Source organism: Electrophorus electricus, chromosome 20, assembly GCF_013358815.1.
Source record: "Electrophorus electricus isolate fEleEle1 chromosome 20, fEleEle1.pri, whole genome shotgun sequence".
Lineage (NCBI taxonomy): Eukaryota > Metazoa > Chordata > Actinopteri > Gymnotiformes > Gymnotidae > Electrophorus > Electrophorus electricus.
In genome coordinates, this window is record NC_049554.1 from 7,881,167 (window position 1) to 7,908,176 (window position 27,010).

Below are 27,010 nucleotides of genomic sequence, written 5' to 3' on the forward strand. Positions count from 1 at the left end.
CTGGGTTAAGATGTCCTTCAATGTCCACTCCTGACTGCCCATCACATGCAGAGAACATTTATAAAATTACATTATTTCCTTAAAAAATATTTTCTGCATATTTCAGTGTTTTAAAACAATGATGGTGATAAGGTACTAGGGTGAAAAAACCTCACAAGCTTCCACAAGGCATTGGATGACACAGCAAAAAACAGTTTTATGCTAATAACCGTCATTCCATACATTAAGATACTCATTCAGAACTCACAATTTAAAAAAAAAGAAAAATATTAATATATAAAATAATGTGTTTGAAGTTGTGCAAGACAACTTAAAGCAAGTTTTGCATCATTTTATTAAATTCATTTGCTTCAGGTGCATGCATTTTAAAAAAACAAACAAAAAATACCCAAACCGAAAAGATTGCACTCAACAAGGATCAAGCGCAGTCTTCAAACATTGTGTTGAATTTGCATCAAGGTTATGGTAGTGCATAACCTTGAATCTTTAATAAGCCAAGCAATACTTCTTCCTTTACTTTCTGTTCCAGATTTTGTGGTGTGTCCAGTCTCCCACCAATATAATATATATAAAAATATTTTAAAAAATCACTCTCTCACACAAACACACACCAGGGCGCGGGGGGTGGGGGTGGGGGGGCTAGCCAAGGTTTAGTGATGTGATATGTTGCGTTGATGGCTTCTCTCTCGCCTTAATGGATCTGACCAACATCTACTACCAATATTCATAAACACACGAATAAAACATATCTAATTACATGTCTGCATGCATGACTTACATGTCATAGCTGGCCTGCTTTCACTGCATTTGGCCACAGGACATCCTGTCTTTAGACTGCAATTAAAAGCCACTAAAAGGCTCAATGTGACCATTCCACTGCTCATGTACGCACACTCACACACACCCTTCTTACTCCGGGCACAGAAGAGAAGGTGGCCATACCACTCCTTTTTCGTATGCATTGGAGCAGTAGATGGGAAAGAGCCCATTGGTTGCAGCAGCCATACAGCAGTGAGAGACCAGCTACAGAACAAAAAGATCCTTTTTGAAGAAAAGTCAACCTCCCCCCCCACCCCCGGACAGCATTTCCCCAACTTTTGGTCTCTCAGCACTGAATGCCTTCCAACCTATTTCTGCCTTTCTCTCTTACAGTGCTTGTGTGTCTAATGTGTGTGTGTGTGTGTGCGCACACACACACACACACACACACACACACACACACACACACACACACACACACACACACACACACACACACACACACACACACACACACACACACACTTTTCTGTTGCACCCCCTTCCCAACCCTAGGCTGTACCTGTAGCTGACTCGGTGTGTGGGTGGAGAAGGAATCTCTCACAATGCAAAATGTGCCTACATTCTTCAATCTGCTTGTGTGCACGTTTCCAGTAGGCCAGCAGACATTTACAAGCAATTGCAGAACAGGCAGCAGCCTTTGTGTATCACAGCAAGTGCACAAGCCAAACAGATCTTGAGATTTATTATGCAGTGTGTGAGGAATGACTGCTGCACATTCAAACAGCTACACAGGAAGACATATGATTGAAGCATCTGCTCTCAAAAGACTGCTTTCAACCACGACACTAAGTGTGGGGAGGATTTGTAGGTCTTTGCCTCAGCCCCTACAAGTTATCCAAATGCAAATCAACCAAACATCGAACCTATAATCCACAATCTGAGCTCAAGACATGATGCATTTTGATCTGACAAACCATAAGACATTTGACACTGGTAAATCCATGCTAAAACACACCCATTTTTAAAACATGCTTAACATACTATGAAAGGATAACAGTGCTCTGAGCACACAGCTAATAAACTTGAATGCACGTATCTGCACTGAATGCTAAATACCTTCAGATGTGCTCCAAATAACACATTCATTCAAAACTTGAAAACTTAACACTATCCACATTCAAATCTCTTACATACTCTGAAGCTATGTTTGTGCTCAGCTCCACAAACCTCTCAAATTTTACATCTGCTCAACGTAAAATGCCGGAATATTTGTACTAACTCCAGCCAGATTTCTTGTTGCCATTCCCATCATTGGACCAATCATGACACGGTTTCTAAAATGTTCATTGCTATGGCAGGCTGTATCTGTTTGTAACCTTTCTGACATTAGATAGCTAGCTATATGGATAGCTTACATTTTATTTAATGCTACACAGTAAATTATTTATCAATAAGACAGACACTAAGAACCACCATGTATAGGCATGTAACTTAGGGTGATATTAGGCATTTTGTTTTCTTAGCGGATCTTAACAATCGATATAATATTAACTAGCTAACAAACTTCAAATTAGTAGTTTCAAATTAGTCAGGTAATTTAAGCTAATGCTAGTGTGCAGTTCCTTTGCAGAATTCCTATTCTGCAATGTTCCTGGAACCAGTAACTATCTGACCCTTGTTGCATGGTGCAATGTCCTGCTGAAAAAATGTCCTTCTGCCATAGGTTAAACACTCGATCGGGTTGACTGCTGTTATAGCCCACCTGTGCTAAGGAATGAAGAGTTGTGCATTCATACGCGTTAGCTGGAGCACCAGTGTTGTATTTGGCTGCAATTTGCTTGCCTGTGCACCTCCTGTTCATCAGAATGATTCCTGATGATTCTTCCTGACCTCCTTCATCAATGCGTGGTTTATGTCCACAAGATCCCCCTTCACTATACATTTTTCCTTAAAATCACACTCTTCTCAGTATATTCTTGATACCCTTGTAAGAAAAAAATAATTGCAAGTTTTTGAAATACTGGCCCAGGCTAGTCTAGCATCGATGACCATGCCTCATTCAGATTTGCTCATATCACTCAATTTTTTCATTCTAACGCAGATTCACACTGATCCATGGAAAACTTGTTCACCTGATTGTATGCTGCATTGTGGGGTCACAGGTCTAATTTCCATACAGAGAAGCTCAAATCTTGCTAGAGGCAGGTGTCTCTAATAAAGGGGCCATTCTCTATTAAAGTGACAATCCTGTTTGTGTGTATACATACTACACAACACACATATGCACGAAATGTCTTGTTGCTCATGTTATGAATGTTGTTTTAAAGATATTTTTCCAACTATCCTCAGAACTTCAGAAGTACTTCTCTCATACATATGAAAAAAAATAAATCCTATATGAGAATAGAAATTCCACTAGAATAGTCCTTGTAAGCCTGTTTACCTTCTAAGCCTTTGCAGGACATGGGTACACTCTGTAAACATGCATTCCACAGTGGCCAAAAAGCAGGTGGAGAGGACGTCTGTATCCTGTACCCCTGGAGAGGAAGGATCTGTTTTCACACACGCACCCTGTCACTGTGAGCTTGCTCTCGGTCCCTTGCAGAATCTCACTAAAAGTCCTCCGAGATGTTTTTTTGGCAATCCATTTAACTGCACCAGATAAGGACACACAAACCTCCTGAGCACATGCACAAACCTGCATGCACCTGCACGCACACCTGCTGAGCACACGGAAGTGATAAATAGTGCATGCTCCTCACACCTGTGAGCACATCCTCTTCCTTGTGCATAGTACACGGAGAAATAATGAAGCCAGAAAGGAATTCCAAATATTTACCACAGGAGATTAGGGAAAATGCTTAAGAAGGAAAGCTACATATACTAGACACTACAATGTTCCAGGGAATGCTACAGTCTGGCACCTGTTAAGGTATGACTGGAGACCTGGAGACTGAGGCACAATTAAACAGCAGAACACCATATCCAACACCTTCCTGTTAATGCTATTTTTTTTCCTTTTTGTACCAACTTTATGCCAGCCAGCTGGCATCTTCAAACTATTTTTCACTGCTTTACACTGTACCTTCCCAAAATGTGTGATCTCAGTTCCTTCCTGATCTGCTCTCAATCTGCCCCATGTATCTTAACTTGCTTTGGGAGGCAGAATTAAAAAAAGGGACCATGGGACCCAGAACATTTGGCCTGAAGTGTTTACGTCTCACTGTGACTTCCCACACAGACAGGTGGGAGCCAATCACTTAAGGAAACTGGCTTAGAGACCCTTCTTATTTTAAAACAGCTTCTTTGAGCTAGAAAGCCCCCCAGAGGTGAGAGTGGACTGCAGGAATCAAGGAGAACAGAGAAGACAGCCGGTTGGGGAAACAGTTGTGTAGAATGGTAGCGAATACATCACCTAGAAGACATGGTCCTCTGTTATTACTGGTAGTTTTGTGATCAGTAGTGATTAAAAATGTAGTACAAGATACCTGAATAATTACTCTTTCTATTAAAATATTAAAACCTATTCTATTAAAAATGCTCTATTCTTGCTAGGTTTAACTCAAGTATCATCAATACACCTTCCTGCATTTGTTTTTCCTTGTAAATGCAGCCAGGAAAGCTTTTAGTGAAGCACACTGTAAAACGTTCCAAGTGATCTGAAAGAACTAGGACGTTTCCGTTACTCCCTGACAAATTCTAAAGGATGCTGCTCTAGCCTGATTGTGGGCCAGAATCACACGCTACTTTCAGAAATTGAAGTTTCGGGATTTCAATAGTCGGTGTAACGTATTTAAATGTTTAGTAAATGGTTACCAGCCACCATTAAGTAGTTACTGAATTCCTTTGCTTTCTAACTTAGCATAGTTACCACTCCAGTATATTGCAACATTTACATATTATGCATTTTGCAGAGACTCTCAAGAGCAAGCATATTACATAGGTGAATGTAACAAACAGAATAAGAAAAACCTCAACTAACTTAATAGCTTGAATAGCTTATTCACAGTGGTCTTAGTTCTCAGCCTCAGCTATATTTAACCCATGGAAAAATCATCATATGGAAAATCATCAGGGATGTTGCAGTGTGAATAAAATGTTTAATGTCAAATTCCTGTTATGCAGAAACATACTTGATCAATAAACAAATTCTGATTTTGCAGATGTGAAGAAAAAAATTAAAATTACACAGATAAAAATGCAAGCACGCTTGAATGAGCATCACTACTGCAAAAACGTCTCTCTGCCATGGAAAGCCAAGTCAAATGGCTCATTCAATTGTAATTCCATGCTTTATTCAGTCAATTGTTTAATACATCCCCATTTATTCAGTCAATTGTTTAATACATCCCCATTAAACACTTCTCCATTTTGTAAATGATACTGCACTACCAATGATATTCTGTCCATATAAATGGATGAACAGATGTGTGCAAAGGTGTATGCCTTAATGGCAATCAGAAATACATGACTGGTTTGACAGAATTAATAACAACTTCTGAGGCCACACAGTGGGCTAAGCCATACAGCCATTTCCTGAGCAGCCCATTAAATGAATTTGGTGCATGGGGGCATAATGAGGTTCAGTCTAATATTGGCAACATGATCAACAATGTCACACAAATGGAAAGAACACAGGATAGACAAACAACTCTCAAGTTGCATGTGTCGCAGCTGTTGGGTTTGAGAACATAAATGTAAAGGCTGTAGTCACAGAAGTTGTCCAAATTCAACACAAATGAAAATAGAACTGTTTTAATTATGTCTTCAGCAAACACAGGAACAAAAAGAAATCGGTATTCAGTATTCTAGGTTGCTCTTGTGCAGTGGAGCTATGGTTCACACTCATCTCATATCTGATAACACAACCATGCTAGCATGTCATTCAAAATATTAAAGTATTATTGCCACCCTAAATGTCAGCTAGCTGCATTTTGATTAACAGGAAAAATGGACTCCGCTCGTCATTGCTTCATCAGTCTCATGACTCTCCAGGACTAAAGTCAGGCTCCTCTTATTTAGAGGTGTAATAAACAGAACGTACAATACTGAGTGGCACAAAAATAAGGAAATACTACATAATGTCAGAAGGGAAACAAATTCAAAGCTGTAGAGATGGAGCAGCTAGAAGTCCCTTCATCCAGGATGGACTGGGATTCGTCCAACTTACCCAATGCTTGCCAAATATTCTGCCAAAATGCAGAGGTCATGTTCTTCAGTTGCATGGCAATTCCAAGGCTAAGAAATGCATCTACCTCAAGTTGTGGATAGAGGAGAAAGAGAGGAACATCATTACATTGGAGGAAGGACCAAATAAAAGGTACTTGCTATGATAAATAAAGACTTGCTATGACCATTAAGTCATGCAGTTTGGAATTTGCTGCAGCAAACTACTACTTTTGCCTGCTTGTTCCAGGACAAAATTCAGCTCAGCAGTGAAATGTTTGATGAGTTAATTACATAACTTAAATGACTTGTGAAAGCCTGCATGTACTGCAATAACCAGTAATGAAAGGCCAAAACAATGAATGCAGTGGGAGAGAATATAGTAGTTCCAAGGAATGTCCAGCATGCGATGCCAGTGCAACAAATGCAAGAAATTCTGCCAAAGTGTGCAGGACAGCAACAGGCAAGGCACAGAGTTTAAATAAATAAATGCCCAAAAACATGCATTATGTCCCCAAAGATGGCACTTCAGAGCAAGTCAACAAGCTATTCTTTTTTTTCCTCAAACCAATGCAATAGCAGCCACCACATTCCACTAGATGTATGCAAGTACATTGTCTGTTTTGCCATGCAGTAAACTCTCAGGTAATAGTGGGCATGCACTATAGTGGGCATGAAGGGTTCATGTAAGCTGACAAGCAGACACCAAATGAATATACAGCACTACTAGTCTGACATTTTTTCCACAAATGCTCCCTCAGTACTGCGCATGCCTGGATTTAAAACTGATTAGTCCATGTCCAAGCCAAAAAATCTTGCAGCACTAAATAAGAGTATGCTGATATATGTTCCTATGGATTGGACTGTTTCCTGGGGAAAATAACATTCACCTCAAATCCTCAGCCACACCTGTTGGATAATCTCTACAATATATCCCATACACTCTCCGCAGACAGCTCAAAAGGTGAGCTAGAAGAAGTGGAAAAGACTGGAATAATCCACAAGGTCTCAGATCTGACAGAATGGGTGAATGCACTAGTGGAGGTAACACACAAAAATGTGAAAGATGAGAGCTGTGCATTGACACCTGTAATCTGAATAAAACCATCCAGAGACCTCACTGTGTGTATAGAGGCCCCAATCTTGACATTACTGTTCTAGATGCAAAGTCTGGGTATTGGACCATAAAGTTATATAAGTATATAATCATGCATGCTGACAACGTTCAACACTGGCTTCAGGTAAATGTTTCTGAGGCTCGTGTTCAAGGCACAATCATTCCAGTGGCTCAATGATATCTTCCACAATGGCAGAAAAACCCACATCTATGGCAGCAGCAAGGAAGATCATGATGCCAACCTGTAAACCATGCCAAAAAAAGGGGAATTAAACTGAACCCAGATAAAAGTGTAATTTATGTGCCAGAGATCAGACTGATCCTTAGCAAAATGGAGAGCCTCCTCACATTAAAGCCAAGCAAGAGACTATTAAGAACAGCCACCTATATCTCCAGACTTGCCCCTAGACCATATGAAGCCTCACTTCAGCAGCTTTTTCGAACAACTAGTGAGTTTATATGGGGGTCAAACTACTACATTTCCTTTTAGGCAAGTCAACAACTTCATCACAAGATCCAGATGCTGTCCTCATCTTTCAACCATACAAAAGATTTAGTGCACAAAGCTGCTGCTTCCAAGAATGGTCTATAAGCAGTCTTGATGCACTGTGACAAGACAATTGCATATGCCTCTAAAGTACTGAACAAAACTGAAAAATTGTGCATTAAAAAAAGCTATATTCAATGGTGTTTGGCTGCAAGCATTTTTCACCAATACCTGTATACATGACAGTTAACAGACCACATTTGATTCAACAGTGATGCCAAATCAGTAGAATTGAACAAGCCCTTACCTGCTGAACCCCAAACCCCACTATTCAGCAAATAATACTACAGTTACTGAAATATGAAAAGGACATTCCAGTTGCGAACACCTTCTCTGGAAATCCACTGACTACTGTAACAGCTACCCAAGTGAAGGCATAGATTCCCAAGTGCACACAATTGGCAGGAAGTGAGAGACACCAGATAAAGCATGCCTGCAGTGTAAAATGTTTAGATTATATTATTCTATTTTGCAAAAAAAACTATATTCAGTCATTAGCAGGATGCTCTTCAAGCTGGCAGTATCATTCCATACTGTGTTAAATATCGATATTGGTCAATATGGGGAAAAAATATCATATAATTGCCATACTGCACAGCTCTAACTCCACACCCAGTTCCTGATCAACCATTGCAAGTAATTGCCACCAACTTGTTCACATGGACTAGGTAGTAGTGCCTAGTCCATGCAGTTGCTATTCTTAGGTGAAGCAGCTGTCTAATTTGACATCTAATTTGATATATCAGTTATTAGGAAGCTTACGGCCATGCTTGCATGACTTGGAATACCAGAGATGGTAATTAGTAAAAATGGCCCTTGCTATATTTCGTGTGACTTTAGTAATTTCATTCATGCCTGGGGCTTCAACCACAATCACAAGCTGTCTGCTATTACCTCTATTACTAATGGGTCAGCACCAGACAGCTAAACTCACTCAAGAGCAAAGCACTTGCAGAAATAAACAAACAAATCTTTATCTCAGCCGGTCAGAATACAGTAACAAACCGGTGGATGGCCTGAAGTCACCAGGCCAACTCTTCATGAGATGGCTTTGCTCCATCCTCGCAACTACTGGTAAACAGCTGTAACCTGAGATAAAAGGAGAAAAAAGTAGTACTATGATAGATCTTCTAGGCAACCACCTGTACTACAAACTACAATCCATGTTCAGCATCTATTCAGGCACTGGAAAGGTGCCACAATCATCAAGCCTGCAGAAACACCCAGATCATCACCTTCTGCAATCACATGCAAAAACTGTAACATCAAAAGTCCACAAGGAGGTGCCAGAAGACACAAACAGAATCCCAAGAGTAAAATGTAACAAAAGCTGAAAACCACAAAGAAATGTCGGTGTTAAAATCACTCGATCAGGTTGTATTTGTAAAGCTATGGGACATACTAGACCCATGAGCCTTTGGGACTTAACCACCAGAAAAGATACAAAATTCTAAAAAGTAGGAAACGTTAAAAAAGTTAAGAAAGTTGTGTTAAAATTGAACCTTTGAATATTGTTTTAATAGGAGTCATGCCATATGTTAGTCAACTTCACACTGATAAGAGCAAACGCATTGAAAGCGTAGCTAAATATATGTTATATAATATCACAAGATACCAATAGGGTGCTGAAGAATCTTTATATACATGTATGCATGAAAGTCAGATTCAAGTCGATGTCAATTTATGTCTGGTTTCTGAAAAGTATCTTGCATAATATCCTTGTATGTATAGAGTCAGTTTATTTTTTTTTTAGAAGGGGATGCAAGTCTCCTTGAGTCTACAGACAATGGATATTCATAATTTATATATGCCTATGGGGAGTGCAGTATGTAAAAGCTACTGCTAACCAATAAAAACATGGGCATTCATCCTCGCCAAGTCTTAGCAGTTTAATTCATTTGTAGATACTATAGTAGTGACACATAAATAAGGACTATATTATATTCATGTAATTATATTTCCTTTGGAAGACTGCCCCCACCCCATGCAGTAGCAGAATTGCTGGCTTTGTCCTAGGGAACAAGAGGTTATAGACTTTGTTTTTGGCCAGCTTTCAGGTACATCATATGATGTATGTATATGCAGGTCTCTCAATCATTTATGTCACCTTGAAGGTAGTTTGAGACCTTAAACATAAGTTCCCAATATAATGTAACATGTTTAGGTTTTTATTTTTTTATACAAGTTAACTACCATTCTAGTAACTATTGAACTTCTCCAGTCCAATTCCAGTATCTGTTTAAAAAAAATCTAACATAGGCAAAGTCCCTAATTCAGCTCATTATCAGCAATCTGCAATTTCCCACATAAAATTGTAATATTTACTGTGCTGTTATGCCAATATGTATTGTTCATGGCTCATTTAGAATAGTCTAGTAAAATCAAAGACTGCACAGTCATACTGGTGCAGAGCAGCAAATGCAGCATTCATGTTATTATCACGTTCTGAAATTAAACAGAAAACATGAAATCAGAGCAGATACTGAATTGTCGAGAACACATGGCATAAAAAGCATGCTGCTTCACAACATAACATTAGGGACATCTTGTGTGCCAGCTTACTAACTGCAAAGGAAGAACCGGATTTCTCTGACGGTACGTCCTGCCTCAACAACTTACTGCACCAAAACCCTGCAACCTGCACCTACCTTCTCTACCCTAGCGTTGGACCTATGCCCAAACCACAAAGAAACCCATCCACACATCCCAGAACAAGCTGCAACTTCCCCTTCAGTAAGTGACACAGACAATGCCATGGAACCACAGCATTCTGATCTGATGAGCAACGCAGTCATTACATCATGAAGATTCATGCAGTCACAGAGGGCTGTATGGAGTTTGGCAACCTCAAAAGCTTAAGTGTGTTGCATAAAAGCAGCATTTGTAGGCAAGAGATAGTCATTGCAGCAGGTAGAATGAGGAAACTTACCTCCTTTTGACAAATGCCAGTTGAAGAGCGGATTTTCATGCAGCTAGTTTATGAGACAAGTCAGTCAGTCATTCTTACATTAAAGAGGACAGCTTGCATTAAATGCAAAATACTCAGGGGTACAAGCAGACAAAAATAACTGCTGGTGCAATACAGTATGCAGGTATGTCTCAATGCAGCAGCTATAACCAAAGGTTGAGAGAATGGTAATGACAGACACAGACAGACAGACCTCTCTGCATAGCATCTGTCCTTTACATGTAGACACAAACACACACACACCCCTTCAGACACACACCAGCAGAAATGGGAGGTCGGGGGGGAGGAAAAATGAGGGAAGAGTGACGACAGATCTAGTCATGGTTCTCAGTTACCCACCTCTGTCCTCTGCCGATGCCTGATGCAGCGCTCACCACTCAGCAGGGATGGAGTGCGGGGCAGGCACAGCCGTATTGCCACGATCGAGCAGCAGGAGCAGCCACAAGAGATAGGAGAGAGGCGGTGAGAGGGGACAAGAGAGGAGCTGCGAGCGGGTTCGGTCTCTTCGCGTTGTGCTCCCGTCAGTGTTTGTGCGTGCTGTGCCTGTGTGAATGCGAATGTGCGGGGGGGTAATGCAACAGAGAGGAGGGAAACAGTGGAAGGGGAGAGATGATGAGACGGAGAGAGAAATTCTGGCGAGTAAGTGAATCTCAGGAGTGCACGCCACTGAATATAGTGCAGAGCAGATGCATAAAAGGGGGCTCCCACCCTTTTGCATGACACACACACCTCTCTACACAGTAAGCATGAGAGTAAGCATATGGAGGAACAGAAGGCTTAAGACAGACGGACATGAGAAAATGGAGGAAACGAGAGCTGGTGTATTATGAAGACTTTCTGGTGAAAACCCGATTCAACAGAGCCTTCTCAAATACGTGATCATAATGGAAATGCTTCTCTAATGCTAGGTCATGTGACACTGGAAGCAAAACCTTGTCCATGTGAAATAAAAAAAATGAGTATTGTCCAGAAATGGTAAGACACAGCAGTGTGAAGGCTGTCAACACCCGAGAGCGCACCTGCACTTCCTTAATTTGCTTTGTTTTCATAAATGCGAGAGTTGAGAAGGTTCATTTAGTCAGTTCATTTGGGAAATTTAGCTCAGGATGGGACTATTTCAGAGCAATATTGTGTTGTAATCACTCTGTCCTGTCTTATTTTACCTATAACCCATTTACCCACACTCAAGTATCATCCAAGCTCCTCAGATACAAAAACCGCTCGAGCAGTGGTGCTGGTGCACACAACTCTGCTTTCAGTAAATACAATTTTACTCAATTCAAAACTCATGAAAGCAACCCTGCAGCATTCAACAGTGCTCAAAGGCCAAAACCCAAAACTTGCTGGATCGCACTCACCCGTGACAACTTGATAAACGCAACCTTCTACTCCATCAAGAATCCGAGGCTAAACAGTTCATCCCACAGGCTGCAGGAGTGGCATGCCATTGTGTTACTGGACCCTGACCGTCACCCAGCCCAGGCTCTAATGCCCCGAGCTCATCGCTCCACCTTCCACCCTGCTTACACCTGCTCTTGCAGCAGCCTGTCCATGTGAACTTCGTCAAAGCAAGGCTGGCATTTGGATGCTGTCCTCAGCAATCAAGTCACTCCAAATAGGACAAAAAGTTCAGAGTGAGGATTTTTCATACTCTGCAGCAAAGGCATATGAGCTGACATAAGACTCATGTGGACTTAAAGCTCTCTGATCTTGCCCAATCTAGTCTTCCTCCTTTAATCTTGAGCTAAATACCACAAACTCAAGAAACCTCTGAATACACAGATGCAAAGAACAATGCATCTATTAAATGTATTTTGTATAATTGTACCCAATTGTAGCTAATCTGCAAAGACATGTTAAATATTCAAATTTTTAAAAACTTATTTACATTTTTTCAAACTTGTTGTGTTTGTTTTTACTGGAGCTACAAGGTTTTTGGAATCCCCCCCAATCAAAAGTTCTGTGCACATCCTCAACAAAGTTTCTTCCCACTTAGAGACTAGCCATCTCGCATTGTTCATGTGACTGATGGCAACAAGCATGTCCTTCTTCTCATATTATGGATGCTACTCATTACATTGCCTGTAAAGTCAAAGAATAACCAATTAATTTACTAGCATTATTCTGTATTAAAGAAGGACTTTTTATTAATAGCTGAATTCCACAATTCATTGTGGTTCCTGCAAGTACTGACCATAGAGTGCTTATTTATTGTGTACCAGAAACCTCAGAAAACATTTTTTTGATCCATGACTTATGCCAAGCTACATTACCCATGACTCCATGCACCTTAACAGCAGCCACACAACTAAGGGGGGGGGGGGGGGGGGGGGGGGAGAATTCAATTATAATAAATCTCTGCCCCTAGACACAAACAGAGGACACTCAGTTGAGATTGCAATGTGGAGAAACATCAATATGGTTTCTAACATTAGAAGAGGAAGCTGCATTTAGGACACAAAGCTGTTAATTACTACAACATTAAAGACAACACTGGAATATTTATCAGTCTGGTCTAACTACCATTTGGAGTCCTTTAGACATTACTTTTAAAACATGCCACATAAACCCATTAAAAGAACTGCATCTCAGTCTGAAGTTACTACACATAAAAGTATTAAGCTTACAAGAGAAAGGTCTCTGAATCTCTCAGGAAACATTTGTTTTTACTTGCACCTTAGACTAAGTGCAACTGCTTACTGTTTTGATCATGCTTCAATGAATCCATTAATTTTCAAACAAAAAACAGAACTTGAAACATATGATGCATCTTTGTGTTCAAAGTGCTCCTAAAACGTACTGAATTCAATATCACACAAAAATGTAGTTTTAGCATGATTAACATTATAGCATTGTAGGTTAGGTCATGCCATCACTAGTAACGCACAGATACCGATCATCAGTTTTTAATGGACGTTTTTTTTTTTTTTGTTTTGTGTGTATGAACTACATACAGGAAAGACACTAGCACATTTCAAGTACTATTTATTATCATCAACACTGACATTGCAAGAAACATTTAACTAGCAAAATTGTTATTTTAAATTCTTAAATGAAAAACCTGCCACAGTGGTTATTTGTGTATTAAGGAAACAATATAACAGTCTACCCATCATTTTAAGTTCTTAAATGAGAATCATCTTTTTTTAAATATGAAAATCTACTAAAAAAAAAAAACAACAACAAAAAAAAACCTAAACTAAATCAAAATAAGTGCAATGCTTAGACATGCTTCTGCCTGTACTTGCCAATGGTCTATTTTATGGCTTCTCTTTACACGTTGTTTTTTTTAAGAAGCATTTCAGTCTCACCAACATAGCCTATTCCTTTTCTTTTCAACCACATGACGCTAAGTTGAACAAACTTCACTGTCTATATTGGTGCAGGATGCTGACAGATAAGCTTGTGCAACTTCAGCAAGCAAGGGAAAGCATTTCTTGTTGGTCTTGCAGCACGCCAGTGCCTGGTCACTTCCAATTCTTGGAATATGTGCCTCAGACAAGTAGCATTGCGATTGCAAAGCTGAATTGCTACTCTTTCCCGTTCCTCTTCAAAATTTTATTTTTTTTTCCTGCTCTGGTCATGCCTGTGTGTTCTCAAGCTCACAGCATCCTGACTCTGGCTTCTGGTTGCTCCAGTACATCTTTTCAACACATACAGAGGCATATCCTCTGCTCAGTTTGAGATATTTGTGGAAATATTGATCATTATACTTTTAATTAAAAGTAAACAACTAGGTTGTGCCAGACATGATTATATACATATTTTAATAGGCTAGTTATAATAAAAATAATAATAAAATCATCATCATCATCACCTTGGAACAAGATTTGTAGCCACACATTAAAAGGGGCTTTAATTTAACATATGTTCGCTGAATATTTCCTCAGCTGCTTCCTAAACAGTGTTTTTTTTTGTTGTTTTTTTTAATGTCTTCACTCCATAATCCTGCATTATCTTGCAGACTTGCATGCACTATGATCTGTGGAATAGTCCCATTTTTAAGCATTTCATCAAATGCAATTGAGAGTGAGCCAGAAAACACTAGAGCATGTAGGAGAACTTTAAGAAATTCAAAGTAAGCATCAATCCACTGTTTGTTAAACTGAGCATTGATACTGGACTTGCATTAACATGGCATATAATGGTTATAAAACTGACTGCACTGATGTCACTTTTATGGACACGTGATGATATAGTATTGTGCATTCTGGACAAAATCTTGCATCATCCACAACCGAAAAAGGTTGATCTAACACAATGAATTCCATTACATCGATAGATTGATGCATCCCATAATGGTTTTTGCTTTGTATTATCTCTACCACAGCTTTGGTTTTTCTGAAATACCACCATTAAATGAAAATTGTCTAAGAGGCACATCTTTGTCTCTGCAGTTTGCAGCGAATATTATATAGCTATTTGACATATTGGGTGTGGTTTTCAAGTGACAAATCAAATTGGTTATACTGAAAGTCTTCTGTGTAGCTCCTCCTCAGCTGACTTTCATTGCAAACATTAGTCGGCACTTTTGACATCCTTGTGACAAACCTCAATATATTTTAAAACAGCTGACATTTTGCTGTTGGAGTAGCAGCAGCATACAGTGCGAGTACCTGTCACATTATTTACATAATAAAATGGTAACACAGATGGGCAGAAAACAAAAAAAAAAATAAAGTGTCCAATTGCAAACCATGTTTAAAGCAAAACGTATGCATCCCCAATCACTAGAACACAGAATTTTTTAGAGATGAAGGGCAGAAGGTGAAATTGTACACTGGGAACATTTTCACTCATGCATACCTTATAACTGAGAAAATTCAAAGACTTTACATTTTCCAAAAGAAAACCTTTGGTCTTTTTTGAAAGTCATCACAGAATTCCATAGCAAGACCCTTGGTTCTTACTAAAACATTTCAAGCAATGAAAGCAAGGAGTCACTCCATTCACTCAGTGAAGGTGAGTTGTCAGTTAACTAACCAAGCAAAAAATAATTTGTTGCCCATATTATCAATGTTATTGATCAGCTGCTACAGCCCTTTTGCAGACTATTTGCCACTGAAAGAACAAGGGCAAAATTCTACACACACAAAAATGTCTATTAAAAGGTTAGAATGAACTGGAATTCTAACCAGGCCATGTGTACTTTTCTTAAGCATTGTGCGTTTCTTCTACCACCAGCTAAACCCTCATCACATTCCTCGCAGTCCCTCGCCCCAGATACACACAAATCCACACAGAATCTGAAGATACTACATGGAATATAAAGGAAAAGCTGTGGTTTGGACCTAGATTGCAATACAGCAGATTTTTGGTCTCACTTTGCCAGTCTCACATTTGTTTGCACCAAGTTTTAGCTCCATGCCAGTGGAGATTTTAAGTGGTGTAGTATTTTGTGACTCTCATATTGCCAGCTTCAAACAATAAATCAATGCAAACGCTATTATTTCAAGTTGAACAGTGATGATTAATTATTAAATTACAATAATTTCTCCTAAACAAGCATAACAAAGTGAGCACTTCAGTTAACAAAACTAAGTGACAGACATTATTAAGTGCTGCTATACATTGTGATGAATAACTGATTGGCTCAAATTACTAAGTTGTTTGGTAAGATGCTTTTGTCAGATGTTTATATGGCATATCGAAGTACAATTATAAGCATTTCATACTTTTTTTTTTTACTGACAAATACATCCAGTTTAAGCAAAGACTTCATATTTACAGTGTTGACCCTTCTTTTATAAGACTCCTGCAATTCACCTTGGCATGCTGGATATCAGCTTCTGGGCAAAATCTTGACTGATGGCAACCCATATTTGCCTAATCAGTGCTTGGAGTTGTTCAGTTTCTGTGTTTTTGTTTGTCTACCTTCTTTTTGAAGATTGACCACAGGTTCTCAATAGGATTGAGATCTGGGGAGTTTACTGGCCATGGACCCAAAATTTCAATGTTTTATTCACTGAGCCACTTGGTTATCACTTTTGCCACTTGGTGCTCAGTCATGTTGGAAAAAGCATAGTTCATCATATTATTGCTCCTGGATTGTGGGAAGAAGTTGCTCTTGGAGGATGTTTTGATACCATTCCTTATTTATGGCAGTGTTCTTAGGCAAAACTGTAAGCAAACCCACTCCCTTGGATGAGAAGCAACCCCACATATGAATGGTCTCAGGATGCCCCTCTGTTGGCATGACACAGTACTCATGGTAGCACTCACCTTTTCTTCTCTGGACAATCATTTGTACAGATGTCCCAAACAGTCTGAGGGGGCTTTATCAGAGAAAATAACTTTACCCCAGTCCTCTGCAGTCCAATCCCTATACTTCCTGCAGAATGTCCTTGATGCTTTCTTGAAGAGAAGTGGCTTCTTTGCTGCCCTTCTCGACACCAAGCCATCCTTCAAAAGCCTTCTCCTCACTGTGCTTGCAGATGCCCTCACACTTGCCTTCTGCCATTCCTGAGCAAGCTTTTCACCGGCAGTGACCCAATCCTGTAGCTGCATCCTCTTTAGGAGACAGTCCTGACTCTTTCTTGACTTTGCTGGGTGCCCCGAAACCTTTTTCACTGTAATTTAACCCCTCTGCTTGAAGTTCTTGATTTGATAAGTGGTTGAATTAAGTCAGCTGCCTTGCCGTCTAACACTTTCTCCTGAGCTAACGAGTGTCACATCCACAGACCTGTGCATCTCTCATTGTCATGGCAACCGAATCACTTCCGGGTTTTCATACATCTCCATGGTTCTCCATCTCCTCCCCTTAGTCTCCAGCTGTTCTGAGTTTGTCCCTAATTGTAGTCCTATGTTAACCCCGTTCCTACATCTCTTGGTTGTTGGTCATTGTTTTAGTCATTACATTTGTGGTTCTGTAAGATCTGTGTTTGGTTAGCTTTCGGTGTTTCTCAGCTTGTATGTAATCAGTTAGTTCTTGGTTTTCCTCGTCCTCGTGTTTAGTTAGATATTGTTAGTACTATCATTCTATGTTTGTTGTCCACACCGTCTTTCCTGTTAGTGCTGTCTTTCCTTAGGTTCCATTCTGTTGGTGGTTTGTCTGTTTGTTATTAAACCTATTATTATTTATTTATTGTCAAGTTCGTTATGGTGTCTCCTGTTAGTTCCGTGTTACATAACATCCAGCGCGTCTGAAATGAGGTTAGCAGGCCATTTTGTGGCAGGGCTGAAATGCAGTGGCCGGAATGAGAACATGCTGATAGAGAACATTCTGACCAGCAGCCTGCCAGTCTGGTATGGCAACTGCACCGCCTCAGACCAAAAATCTCTCCAGAGAGTGGTGAGGACAGCAGAGAAAATCATCAGAACCTCACTTCCATCATCTATACATGGTCTATACCTGTCACACTGCCTCTGCAGAGCCTCATAGATGGTCAGGTAACCCAGCCATCCTGACCATGGACTGTTCAGCCTTCTGCTCTCTGGTAAACGTTACCGCTGCATGCAGTGCAAGACTGCCAGATTTAACAAGAGCTTCTTCCCACTGGCCATTAGACTACTCAACTCCCTTTAACAATACACATTTATTTTAAATTTGCTTTATACCTAGAAACATAGAACTATTATGATCACTATCTATAACCCACCCCCCCCCCCCCCCATCTTCATATGTAGCTACTTTTTGCAATAATTTTAATGTTCTCTCTGTGAGCACCTTATCAACATTTTCCAGTGCTAAGTTTACAATACCAGTTATACTAAGCAATAATCACTGGAACAATGTGCAGTATTTTATTCCTATGTGCAATTTATTTATATCCTTACACACATATTTTATTTATATCCTTACATCTATATATAATAAATGTATGTATGTGTGTGTGTGTGTATATATATATATATATATATATATATATACACACACACATACATACATACATTTATTATATATAGATGTAAGGATATAAATAAAATATGTGTGTGTGTGCGTGTGTGTGGAGAAACACAATCTCGTTCAGCTGCAGTACTTGTTGTATAGTCTGAATGACAAAGCTGACACTGACGCTGACATAGGTCAATAAAACCTTAAAGGGCTGTGGAAGATTCTTCAGTCAAGCATTGCCCAATTATGCTTGGGACCAGCCACTTATGGAGTCTCTTCACAAACAGTATTTCCACTAAGGAGGAGATCCAATCAGATGATGCAGATGTTTTCTACATTTTCAACATTTAACCAATGTTGCAATGTGGATGCTTTCACCTCTCCTTGTAGAGAAAGCCCAGCTGCCCAGCTCTCTATTGTAGTCAAGTGGCAAAATGCTAGTCTTTATTCACGTTAATACTATAGAAATATTTCTCAGGTCATCTTGTAAGAAGAGGAGGGGACAAAAATAACTCTCCAAAGAGTGTTAGCTGGTGAGTTAGACCACATTATACAGAAAACAAAGGGAAAAAACGTTCATCTTATTCAGATACGGTTCAACATATTTTGTAAATAATTTTGAAAACATGCTCAAAATATTTTTACATGTTTGGAATTTTATGTTAAGAGGAATTATCCAAATTAACTCTCAGACAATAATATACCTGCAACCATAACCAATCCAATGAAAAGGCACTACAATACAGTTACAATACATTATAAACTGTCACAAATCAATTTGTTGAGTACAAGGTTAATTTAGGGAAAAGCACATCGCTCTAACAGCCAGTACCTAAATTCACCACTGGCAGTTAATGACAAATAGCCTGTTAGGTACTGTGTGCTAAAACTGAATCAAGATGCCTTTTGTTTAGGATGTTCTATATTTTAAGCATCAACAATCAAGGTGTAAATAGCAGTTATGAGTGTTATAATTTTTTTATTTTTTTTATTTCTCTCTCTCTCATATATATATGAATATGAGAGAGAGAGAGAGAGAGAGAGAGAGAGAGAGAGAGAGAGAGAGAGAGAGAGAGAGAGAGCGCAAAAGCCTTATTTTGCAGACAAATTGCATGTTTTGCGCTGCTGCAATCTAGAACGTAACTTGTTCCCGAGAACGGATGCTATTTGTTTTCTATCTTTACAGCAGCATACAGTGCTGTAAAAGCAGAGGCCAGCAGTAAAGGACTGCAACTGCTTCTGACTACGAACTCTTCACCTTCCTGTGTTGAGCACTTCACACTTGGTCGAGGCAGGGGAGTAAAAAGTGCAGCTCTGCTTAAGTGTGAAAATTAGCAACCATAATTATCCGAAGGGGAAGGCGATAGATAGGTTAACTATCTAGCTAGATAACGCTAGCTAGCTACTTTGCAGGATCTACATGTAGCATGCACAACAAATGCAATTTTAGCCTAAAAGATCAAAAAGACCACCGTATGAATAAAAAATTCGGTTAAGTGAACTGGAATGAGAATTCCAGTAGAGGCAGATAACAAAACTATATAGCTAGCCAACTATGTGCATCCTCTTTTCCTTAGCTAACGCTAGCTGTCAAAGGTCAGTGATTGACATTTGAAGACCATGAATCATCAGAGCTAGCGAACTTGCTACTCTTCTCTTTTCTGATTATACTACATCATCCCTTTGCTATGAACACAATATCATCGCACTCATACACCACGAAGTAGTAGCTAAATCAGATTCATCAAAACACATCGAAACGCTAAACTGTTACGAAACCATATCTTCGAAGCGAGTTCAAATTGCGGTTTTACAACGTCATTATCAAAGTATCGAAATATCTGAAGTAACGACAGGATAGCTAACGCTAGCTACGTTAGCTAGCAAAGACTGGTTAGCTCACCAGAAAGAAATGGTTAGGTGGAGATTGATATTTAAAGCAATTTAGTACAAGCACAATGTAGTGAATGAAGTGACTAGCATTATTTGCACAACACCTACCTCGCAAAACGACAAATGGAATTCAAAAGAGGACAGGATTCACCGTTCCTTCCACAAATAAATGCCCAAGTCTGAAGTACGCAGACACAGGACAACGTGTTACGAAGAGGCTTTTTACCGCTTCACACCTTCCACACGCGCGCCACAGAGTACACGCTTGTTTTATGCAGGGAGATTCTCATTGGTCTGTTGAAGTACACGACAACGAAGAGATGCGTTTCATTGGCCTTTTATTCTGCATCTGCTTGAAATTGTTTTAGACACGCGTCTGCTCCAGTAAAGAGCAGATTACGTATTACTTTGCTATTATTTGCTAGTTGTACAAGTTCAAGTACCGAATTTGCTGAAAATCTATTTTTATAGTAGGATTTATTCTAGAGGATGTATTATGGAAAATACACCTTTTCAGTGCTTTTGCACATACGTTTATGTATCTGAAATGCCTACCCCATAACTGTAAAATAAGACAACCCAGTCAGTTTCTTGTGGGCTGCCTACGTTAGAAAACATGGGATTAACAAATCACTAAGGGAGTCATTATAATTATAATTATATATAATTATATAATTATTATAATATTCTTATGAACATTCATTTATGGACTTTGATGTAGCCTGTTGATCTTGGTGCAATAACATATAAAAGATTATTTATAATCAGAGAAATTAGTCGATCCCATTGATTAAATTGTGAACAAGAAACTCAATTTAAACAGTACAGCACTTTGTTCGACATTGTCTCACAAATAAGTGTCTTATAAGTGTTTTTTTTAAACCTAAATTAGTTTGTCAAAAGCACTTTTCAAACTATTCACTGGATTTTCACTTAATCATTTCAAAATGGGTCTGGAAACAATCTGCAGGCCCTCCTTGTAAATAATTATGCCACATATCAATTCACACATAAATGCTAACCAGACATGTAACTAAATCTTTCTCATGGGAAAGCATAATCCAGACTCATCAGGGGAGGGGTGAAAAAGAGTAGAGAACATGCCTTTAAGATATTGCACAAACACTAGTTCACTATCTCTCTCCCACAATTCTCATGCAAAAGCATGCATGCGTGCATGCACCCACACACTTGCATGCACACAGACATGTGGCAACTAAACTTGGTCATGTAATGCTAATTTCTGTTAGGCAAATTTAACAATACAATGTTAAAATGTTTCATTAAGTTTGCCCATAGCTACCTAAATCTTTATCTTAGAAAATGTAACCATTTAATGGAACATTTAAACTTGAGACTTGGCTAATTTAATACTACAAACATCTTTCATGTCCTTTCATTTAATATTACAACTTCCTTCATGTCCTTGCCCTTACCCATATCTTAAAACATTGTGTCCACAGTTCTGCCATCTCACACTACATGTACTTGAATCCCACACGCTGAAAATGTATTTGTGAAAGGGAAGATCATATTGGAAATTCAATACATAATCTAGTTATTTTGGTAACTTTATCAAAGTGGTATTTACAGTAACAGCCATTTGACCACCTATGTAAAACAAAAAATACCTCTTGCAGCCACGTTGCAGATTTTTATTATGTAAGGCCATAAATACAATGTCACTTTATCATGATCTGTAAGGTTACTTCACTGATGTCCCAAGACTATTCACATGGTTTTATTGCAAAATACAAGTTAACTGAAGTTATATGATTGTGTGTCAAAATGCATCAAAATAAACTTATTCATAAAGCTTTTATTTATTTGCATTCTGGGAAATCCAAGTTCTCTGCCATACAGAGATGGCTGACATAAGCGTTTATTATAGATAAGGTTTTGCTGCTCCATTTAATGGCACTGGAAACAGTAAAGAGGCCTTAGGCAGTGCATTATAATTAATCTTTCAGGATCAGGGGTGCTTTGACTTGTGCCACTACCTCAGCACCCATAAGCTCCTCTACAATTGCCAGAGCAAATTCAAAGCTGGTGCCTGGGCCCCGGCTAGTGATTAGATGGCCATCTTTCTGAACGCGAGCCTCTGTGTACTTGTAGTGATCTGAAAAACAGCAAAGTAGCAAGTACTAAATCATGCATGGAATTTAAGGCTATAAACATCTCTTTCTTAATGCTGTAATTGATTCTGAAGATCTTGATAATTTCCAACAGACATAGCCACCAAAGAGGTCTCTTTAGTCCCATGCCCACCATCCAAAGAAATGCACCATTAACCTTAGCCTTCCCTTCTATGTGATGTGTACACATACAAAGTAATTTACAGGTAGGAAGGACTACTTCCCTAGAGAAACATTTCCTGATTGGCTAATTTTTAGGTACAGAGCTGAGGACAGTCACTTATAAACAATGAATTACAAAAGAAAAACAAGAAACACATTCATGTTTCCAGAGTGTTCAAATGCTTACATATGGAAAGGAGATATGTGAAATCAGAATACATAATTGTCAGACATGGACCTTACCCCCAGTCATCATCTTGTCTTTGGCACCTGGGTGGGTTGTTATGGTGCTGCCATAGGCAATGCCATGAGCCAAAAGCGCAGTAGGCCCTGACAACCCACAAAAAAGAATTACTAGTACATTCAGTACATTAATTCTGCAAGATTAGCATTTTTCCTCAGCCTTTAAAAATATTGTCAAATAGTTCAAACACATTAGTTAAGAAAGGACTCAAATGTTAGGAGGAGGGAATGTTTCAAATGCTATTTTAATAATGTGAAATGTCAACTCCTGTTGGTACAAAAACAAAAGTCACCTCAATGAGGCACACAACATATGAGTATCAGTCTCACACATCGGTACAGTCTTATCTAAAATTGCCCAAATATTTAATTTCCATCCAGCTCTTTGGGACATATTTAGAGTAGCTCTAAGAAGGATGGGCCCTGCTCAGTGGATTAATTTAGGCAGCATACTGACTCTGCAGTAATCTTATCCAATGTGTTGATAAAAAGCAGCCTTGATTATTGATTGTGCACCTTGGCAGTCATGCAGTGTAGTCTAAATATTACAGTTTCTCAATCTGAGAAGATACTTTAAGGTTTAAACTTCAGTACCTCCTCTTACATGGCTCAATTATGCCAAACGTCCACATCATGTTTTCAAGAAGGTGAGAAAGGACATAATCGTAAAGTGTCGTACAGATCATGAACCAAATTTTTTCATTCTTTCCTAGCCAAAGATTGCCTCTGTTCATCTGCCACCTTTCATAGCTCAGTGTCTTCAAGTGCCTTTCCTCTAGATGGTTTGACAGTACACTTAAAAAAGTGGCATGTCAAGAGCAGGTACTGGGAAATAAGCTGGACCTTATGAAGGAATGCCAAGCGAGTCACTGCTCACTCATTAGAGATCCCTGCGGGGGCCTTAGTAGATTTCTAGGACACCCCTGCCTGCTGGCATGTGCGCAGACCTGACAGCCTCGTTCAGCATCTCCTTTCATCGCCCTTCTCCAGCACAGCCCCCAGCACTGAGATACGGGGCAAGGCACTTCATCAAAATTGCTGCTGTCCACCCAACACTCACTCAATTCCAAAAGCTTAATGTTTAAGAAAATGTGATGAAATTGATGACTATGATACTAAACACATGCACAAACACACATGTACACACATTACACATCTGTTAAAAATATCCTGTTTCTTCACTAAAATTTGGCGAAGATCTACTCATCTTTTACGCAACTGGAATCGACTTCATATATATTCTACAATCTTAATATTCTGAAATATTCAAACATGCACAGTAATTAGGGGGCAAAAGGAAAATTAATTATGTGCAATGGTGTTTCTTGTTCCTATATGCATGATTATCATGTGATGCGCAATTGTTTTTCAGGGAGGTTAATGTAGACAGAGAATTAAACAGTACCTGCACAGATGGCAGCAATCAGCCCCTTCCTGCTCTCCTGCTCCTTCAACACCTCCTTCACAGCAGGAGACTGGAAGTGATAACAGAAATTTCATACACAATGAATCACTGAGAAAAACGTAATAGTATCCTGTGTCCAGTGACAGTACCCGCATAACTGCACAAGCCTTATTTTACTATGCATCAAGTATGCTGTTTTAAACATACTGTAAAATCTGACAACAGCACATACAATGACTTCTTACCTCAGAAAGGTTCTGTGCACCAAGTGCTCCTCCAGGTAAAAGCACAACATCATATGGACCCTGAAATGTAAATATGTAATTGATATCTCCCTTCAGTAAAAACAATATTGAGCTAAATACACGTTAGTTCACTGAGCATTCATCAGCAATTAGCTCATGCTTTTAATCTGTACATGCAAGGTAATGCTCAATTTTAGTCCATAATATTATTTTATAGAAGTAAACAGTTATGTATTTTGTTTCTTTAGTGTTAAATAGATGAGCAAAATGAAAGTTAAAACATGTATAAATAAATTATGAGGTAGAAGGTTTAAGCTCCTGAGGCCCCATTGCTAGGAATAGAATTGAACACCCTGCTCCATATGTATAAATAAAAAATGTCCAGCAGGGGGAAACATTACTTCAGGGATTCTTAGTTCAGTCCTGCAGGACACTACAGATGCATTACACTATCAATTAAAGTGAAGTGGCCAGTTGTTTTTCAATTAATAGAGACTAACAGTGAAGATATGGGAGATCGGTGTTTGAGGGTAGATGGGAGGTGGGTATCAGAAAGCATTATATAGTCCACTTTAACTCTTGGAATAAACTGCTGGTATTAAAAACCTAAGCTTAAATCATAAAAGCTCCAGTTTTTATTCAAAGTCAGAAATGCTATGATGAACAGGTAGTGTACTTTATAAATATTTTTGAAAAATAAGATAATGCTGAAAAACTTCTATAACAAACTAAAAAAATAATGTAGTTCTTACAATATCAATATATTAAAAGCACATTTGTGAACTATACATGTAACCATGGCCAATATAGCATGCATTAGTTTGTTTCAATAATTGGCTCTTAAACACCAACAGGTAACATCTCTTGGTCAGGATGCAGTAGTGATTTGTTAAAGGGCTCATTTACATATTGCATATTACTTAAAAGTCATTATGGTGATGATGATTAACATATGATTTATTGCACAGCCCTAATACATAAAATACAGACCTTTTTGGAAGCTTCCTCTAGGCTTGAATCTGGACAGATAATAACATTACGGCTACAATGAACTGGCTCCTTCCCTGTCAATCCTGCTACAGTAACAGTGACCTGGTAGTCAGAGAGAATATACATCACAGTTAATAATTTTAATCTTATATACCTCACCTATGAATATCACAAGAAGAATCATAACATTTTTGCTGTCTTAATTGTATCTAAAATTACCAAAAATTCGTTATTTGGCCAAATGTGTTAAGTAAACTGGTGTGCTAATAACTGTGCTTGTCTTGTATGGTAGCCAAAATTTCCATGCTTATTAATCAAGCTTTGGAAACTGAATGCGAAAACAGGCCAGTGGAGCAGGCCTCGGGAAAGTGGTTTGAACTGGCCAGAGATTTTCGTAGGGCAAGCCTGCTAAAAAGCAGCTGCCAATCATACCAGACAGGGGCGATCAAATATGAATTATGCAGGAATATTATATGAAACACCCGGTGAAATATAAAAGACCCTGCTAAAGTACATTGTTGTTAAACCAAAGTCATCGGACTGTCAATGCGATGATGCCAAAGCCTATATCTGTGTGGCAGCAGCAAACGTTGACATTTAGCTGGAGCGCACTCCCTCTGGCTAGCTGGCCTGTTTACACTGTGTCGAGTCCACAGCAAGACAGATATCAACTGACAGTCTAGTTTCACCACTACATGTAACAGCAGCCAAATGCCACAAATGTAAATTTAAACGTAGCTACGCTGACAGCTAGGTATTTCTTACCGCCCGCGAGGCTGAAAATGCATTATGTTCAACCTGGGCATTCACTACATTAGCTAAAACACATTAAAAAAGTAAATAAATGACAGTGTTTCCGAAGGAAAGCATGCGTGCATCTCAAGTTCGCTAACGCTAGCATAACGCTATCTAGCTACATGTACACGTTAATAACAGTACTAGTGTAGAGTACCCAGTGCTTTCGCGATAACTGACATACGACAGTTAAAGCTAACTACAAACCCCAGCTCTACGCATGACGTCCACTGGTATAACAGTTTCCATCTCCTCTGCACCCTTCGACAAAATTACTAAAGCTCGTTTCGCAGCCATAGTTGAAACCGAGACCTCAGAAGACCTCAGACTTGTGGTGCAACCAACACAGTTCATTTAACAGAGCAAATAAAAGCACCGTGAGAGTGGAATTATGGGAAGCCACTCTACAAAAATAAAGTCTTTTAGGTTCTTGGTGTAGATGAGTGGTATTCATGTCACAGTGCTTAAGGTTCAGGCCCTACAGATTTTCCACCTTTTCCTTACCCAGGAGTCAGGTATGATGACAATGTACCCAACTAGTTACATTAATCATTAATCAACTACAAGGGATTAAAAAAAAATCCAGAACAGATTTGGATAATAGGTTCAGATTTGAATAACACTGGTATATATGTTTTACTGTGTTAAAAAACAGGCTATATTTAGCCACCAATATGTTTAATGTAGTAAGAAGTGCAGGTATGGATTACTGACCAGGCCAGTGAGGCCTGTGCCCAAGAACCTCTGA

General features: G+C 39.1%; 2 protein-coding genes across 8 annotated transcripts in view; both read right to left on the reverse strand.

The window, feature by feature from the left end:
- The window catches only part of kcnab2a (potassium voltage-gated channel, shaker-related subfamily, beta member 2 a), a 75,986-nt gene extending 55,466 nt beyond the window's left edge, over positions 1-20,520 (reverse strand). For 2 of the 7 annotated variants that reach the window (XM_035520216.1, XM_027001956.2), the window contains exon 1: positions 10,900-11,235. The gene's annotated coding sequence lies outside the window, so the exon portion shown is untranslated. Of the gene's footprint in view, positions 1-5,932; positions 6,014-10,521; positions 10,830-10,899; positions 11,236-20,395 lie in introns of those variants that run through there. The other 5 variants (XM_027001952.2, XM_027001955.2, XM_027001953.2 and 2 more) reach the window with 5 other exon arrangements.
- Positions 20,521-21,921: 1,401 nt separating this feature from the next.
- park7 (parkinson protein 7) lies at positions 21,922-26,626 on the reverse strand. Its single transcript, XM_027002048.2, has 6 exons — positions 26,470-26,626; positions 25,468-25,569; positions 24,478-24,537; positions 24,233-24,302; positions 22,828-22,914; positions 21,922-22,406 (listed from the first exon to the last, which is right to left on the reverse strand). Exons 1-6 carry the CDS (start codon positions 26,614-26,616, stop codon positions 22,246-22,248), a joined length of 627 nt encoding a protein of 208 aa, XP_026857849.2. The 5' UTR covers positions 26,617-26,626; the 3' UTR covers positions 21,922-22,245.
- Between the last annotated feature and the right edge of the window lie 384 nt (positions 26,627-27,010).

Excerpts from the sequence above, each read along its gene's own strand:
- park7 (XM_027002048.2), bottom strand. The coding sequence starts at position 26,616 with ATGAACTGTGTTGGTTGCACCACAAGTCTGAGGTCTTCTGAGGTCTCG. Across the intron at positions 25,570-26,469 it reads ACGTCATGCGTAGAGCTGGG|GTCACTGTTACTGTAGCAGG; the intron begins GTTTGTAGTTAG and ends TCTGACTACCAG. Across the intron at positions 24,303-24,477 it reads GTGCACAGAACCTTTCTGAG|TCTCCTGCTGTGAAGGAGGT; the intron begins GTAAGAAGTCAT and ends TATCACTTCCAG.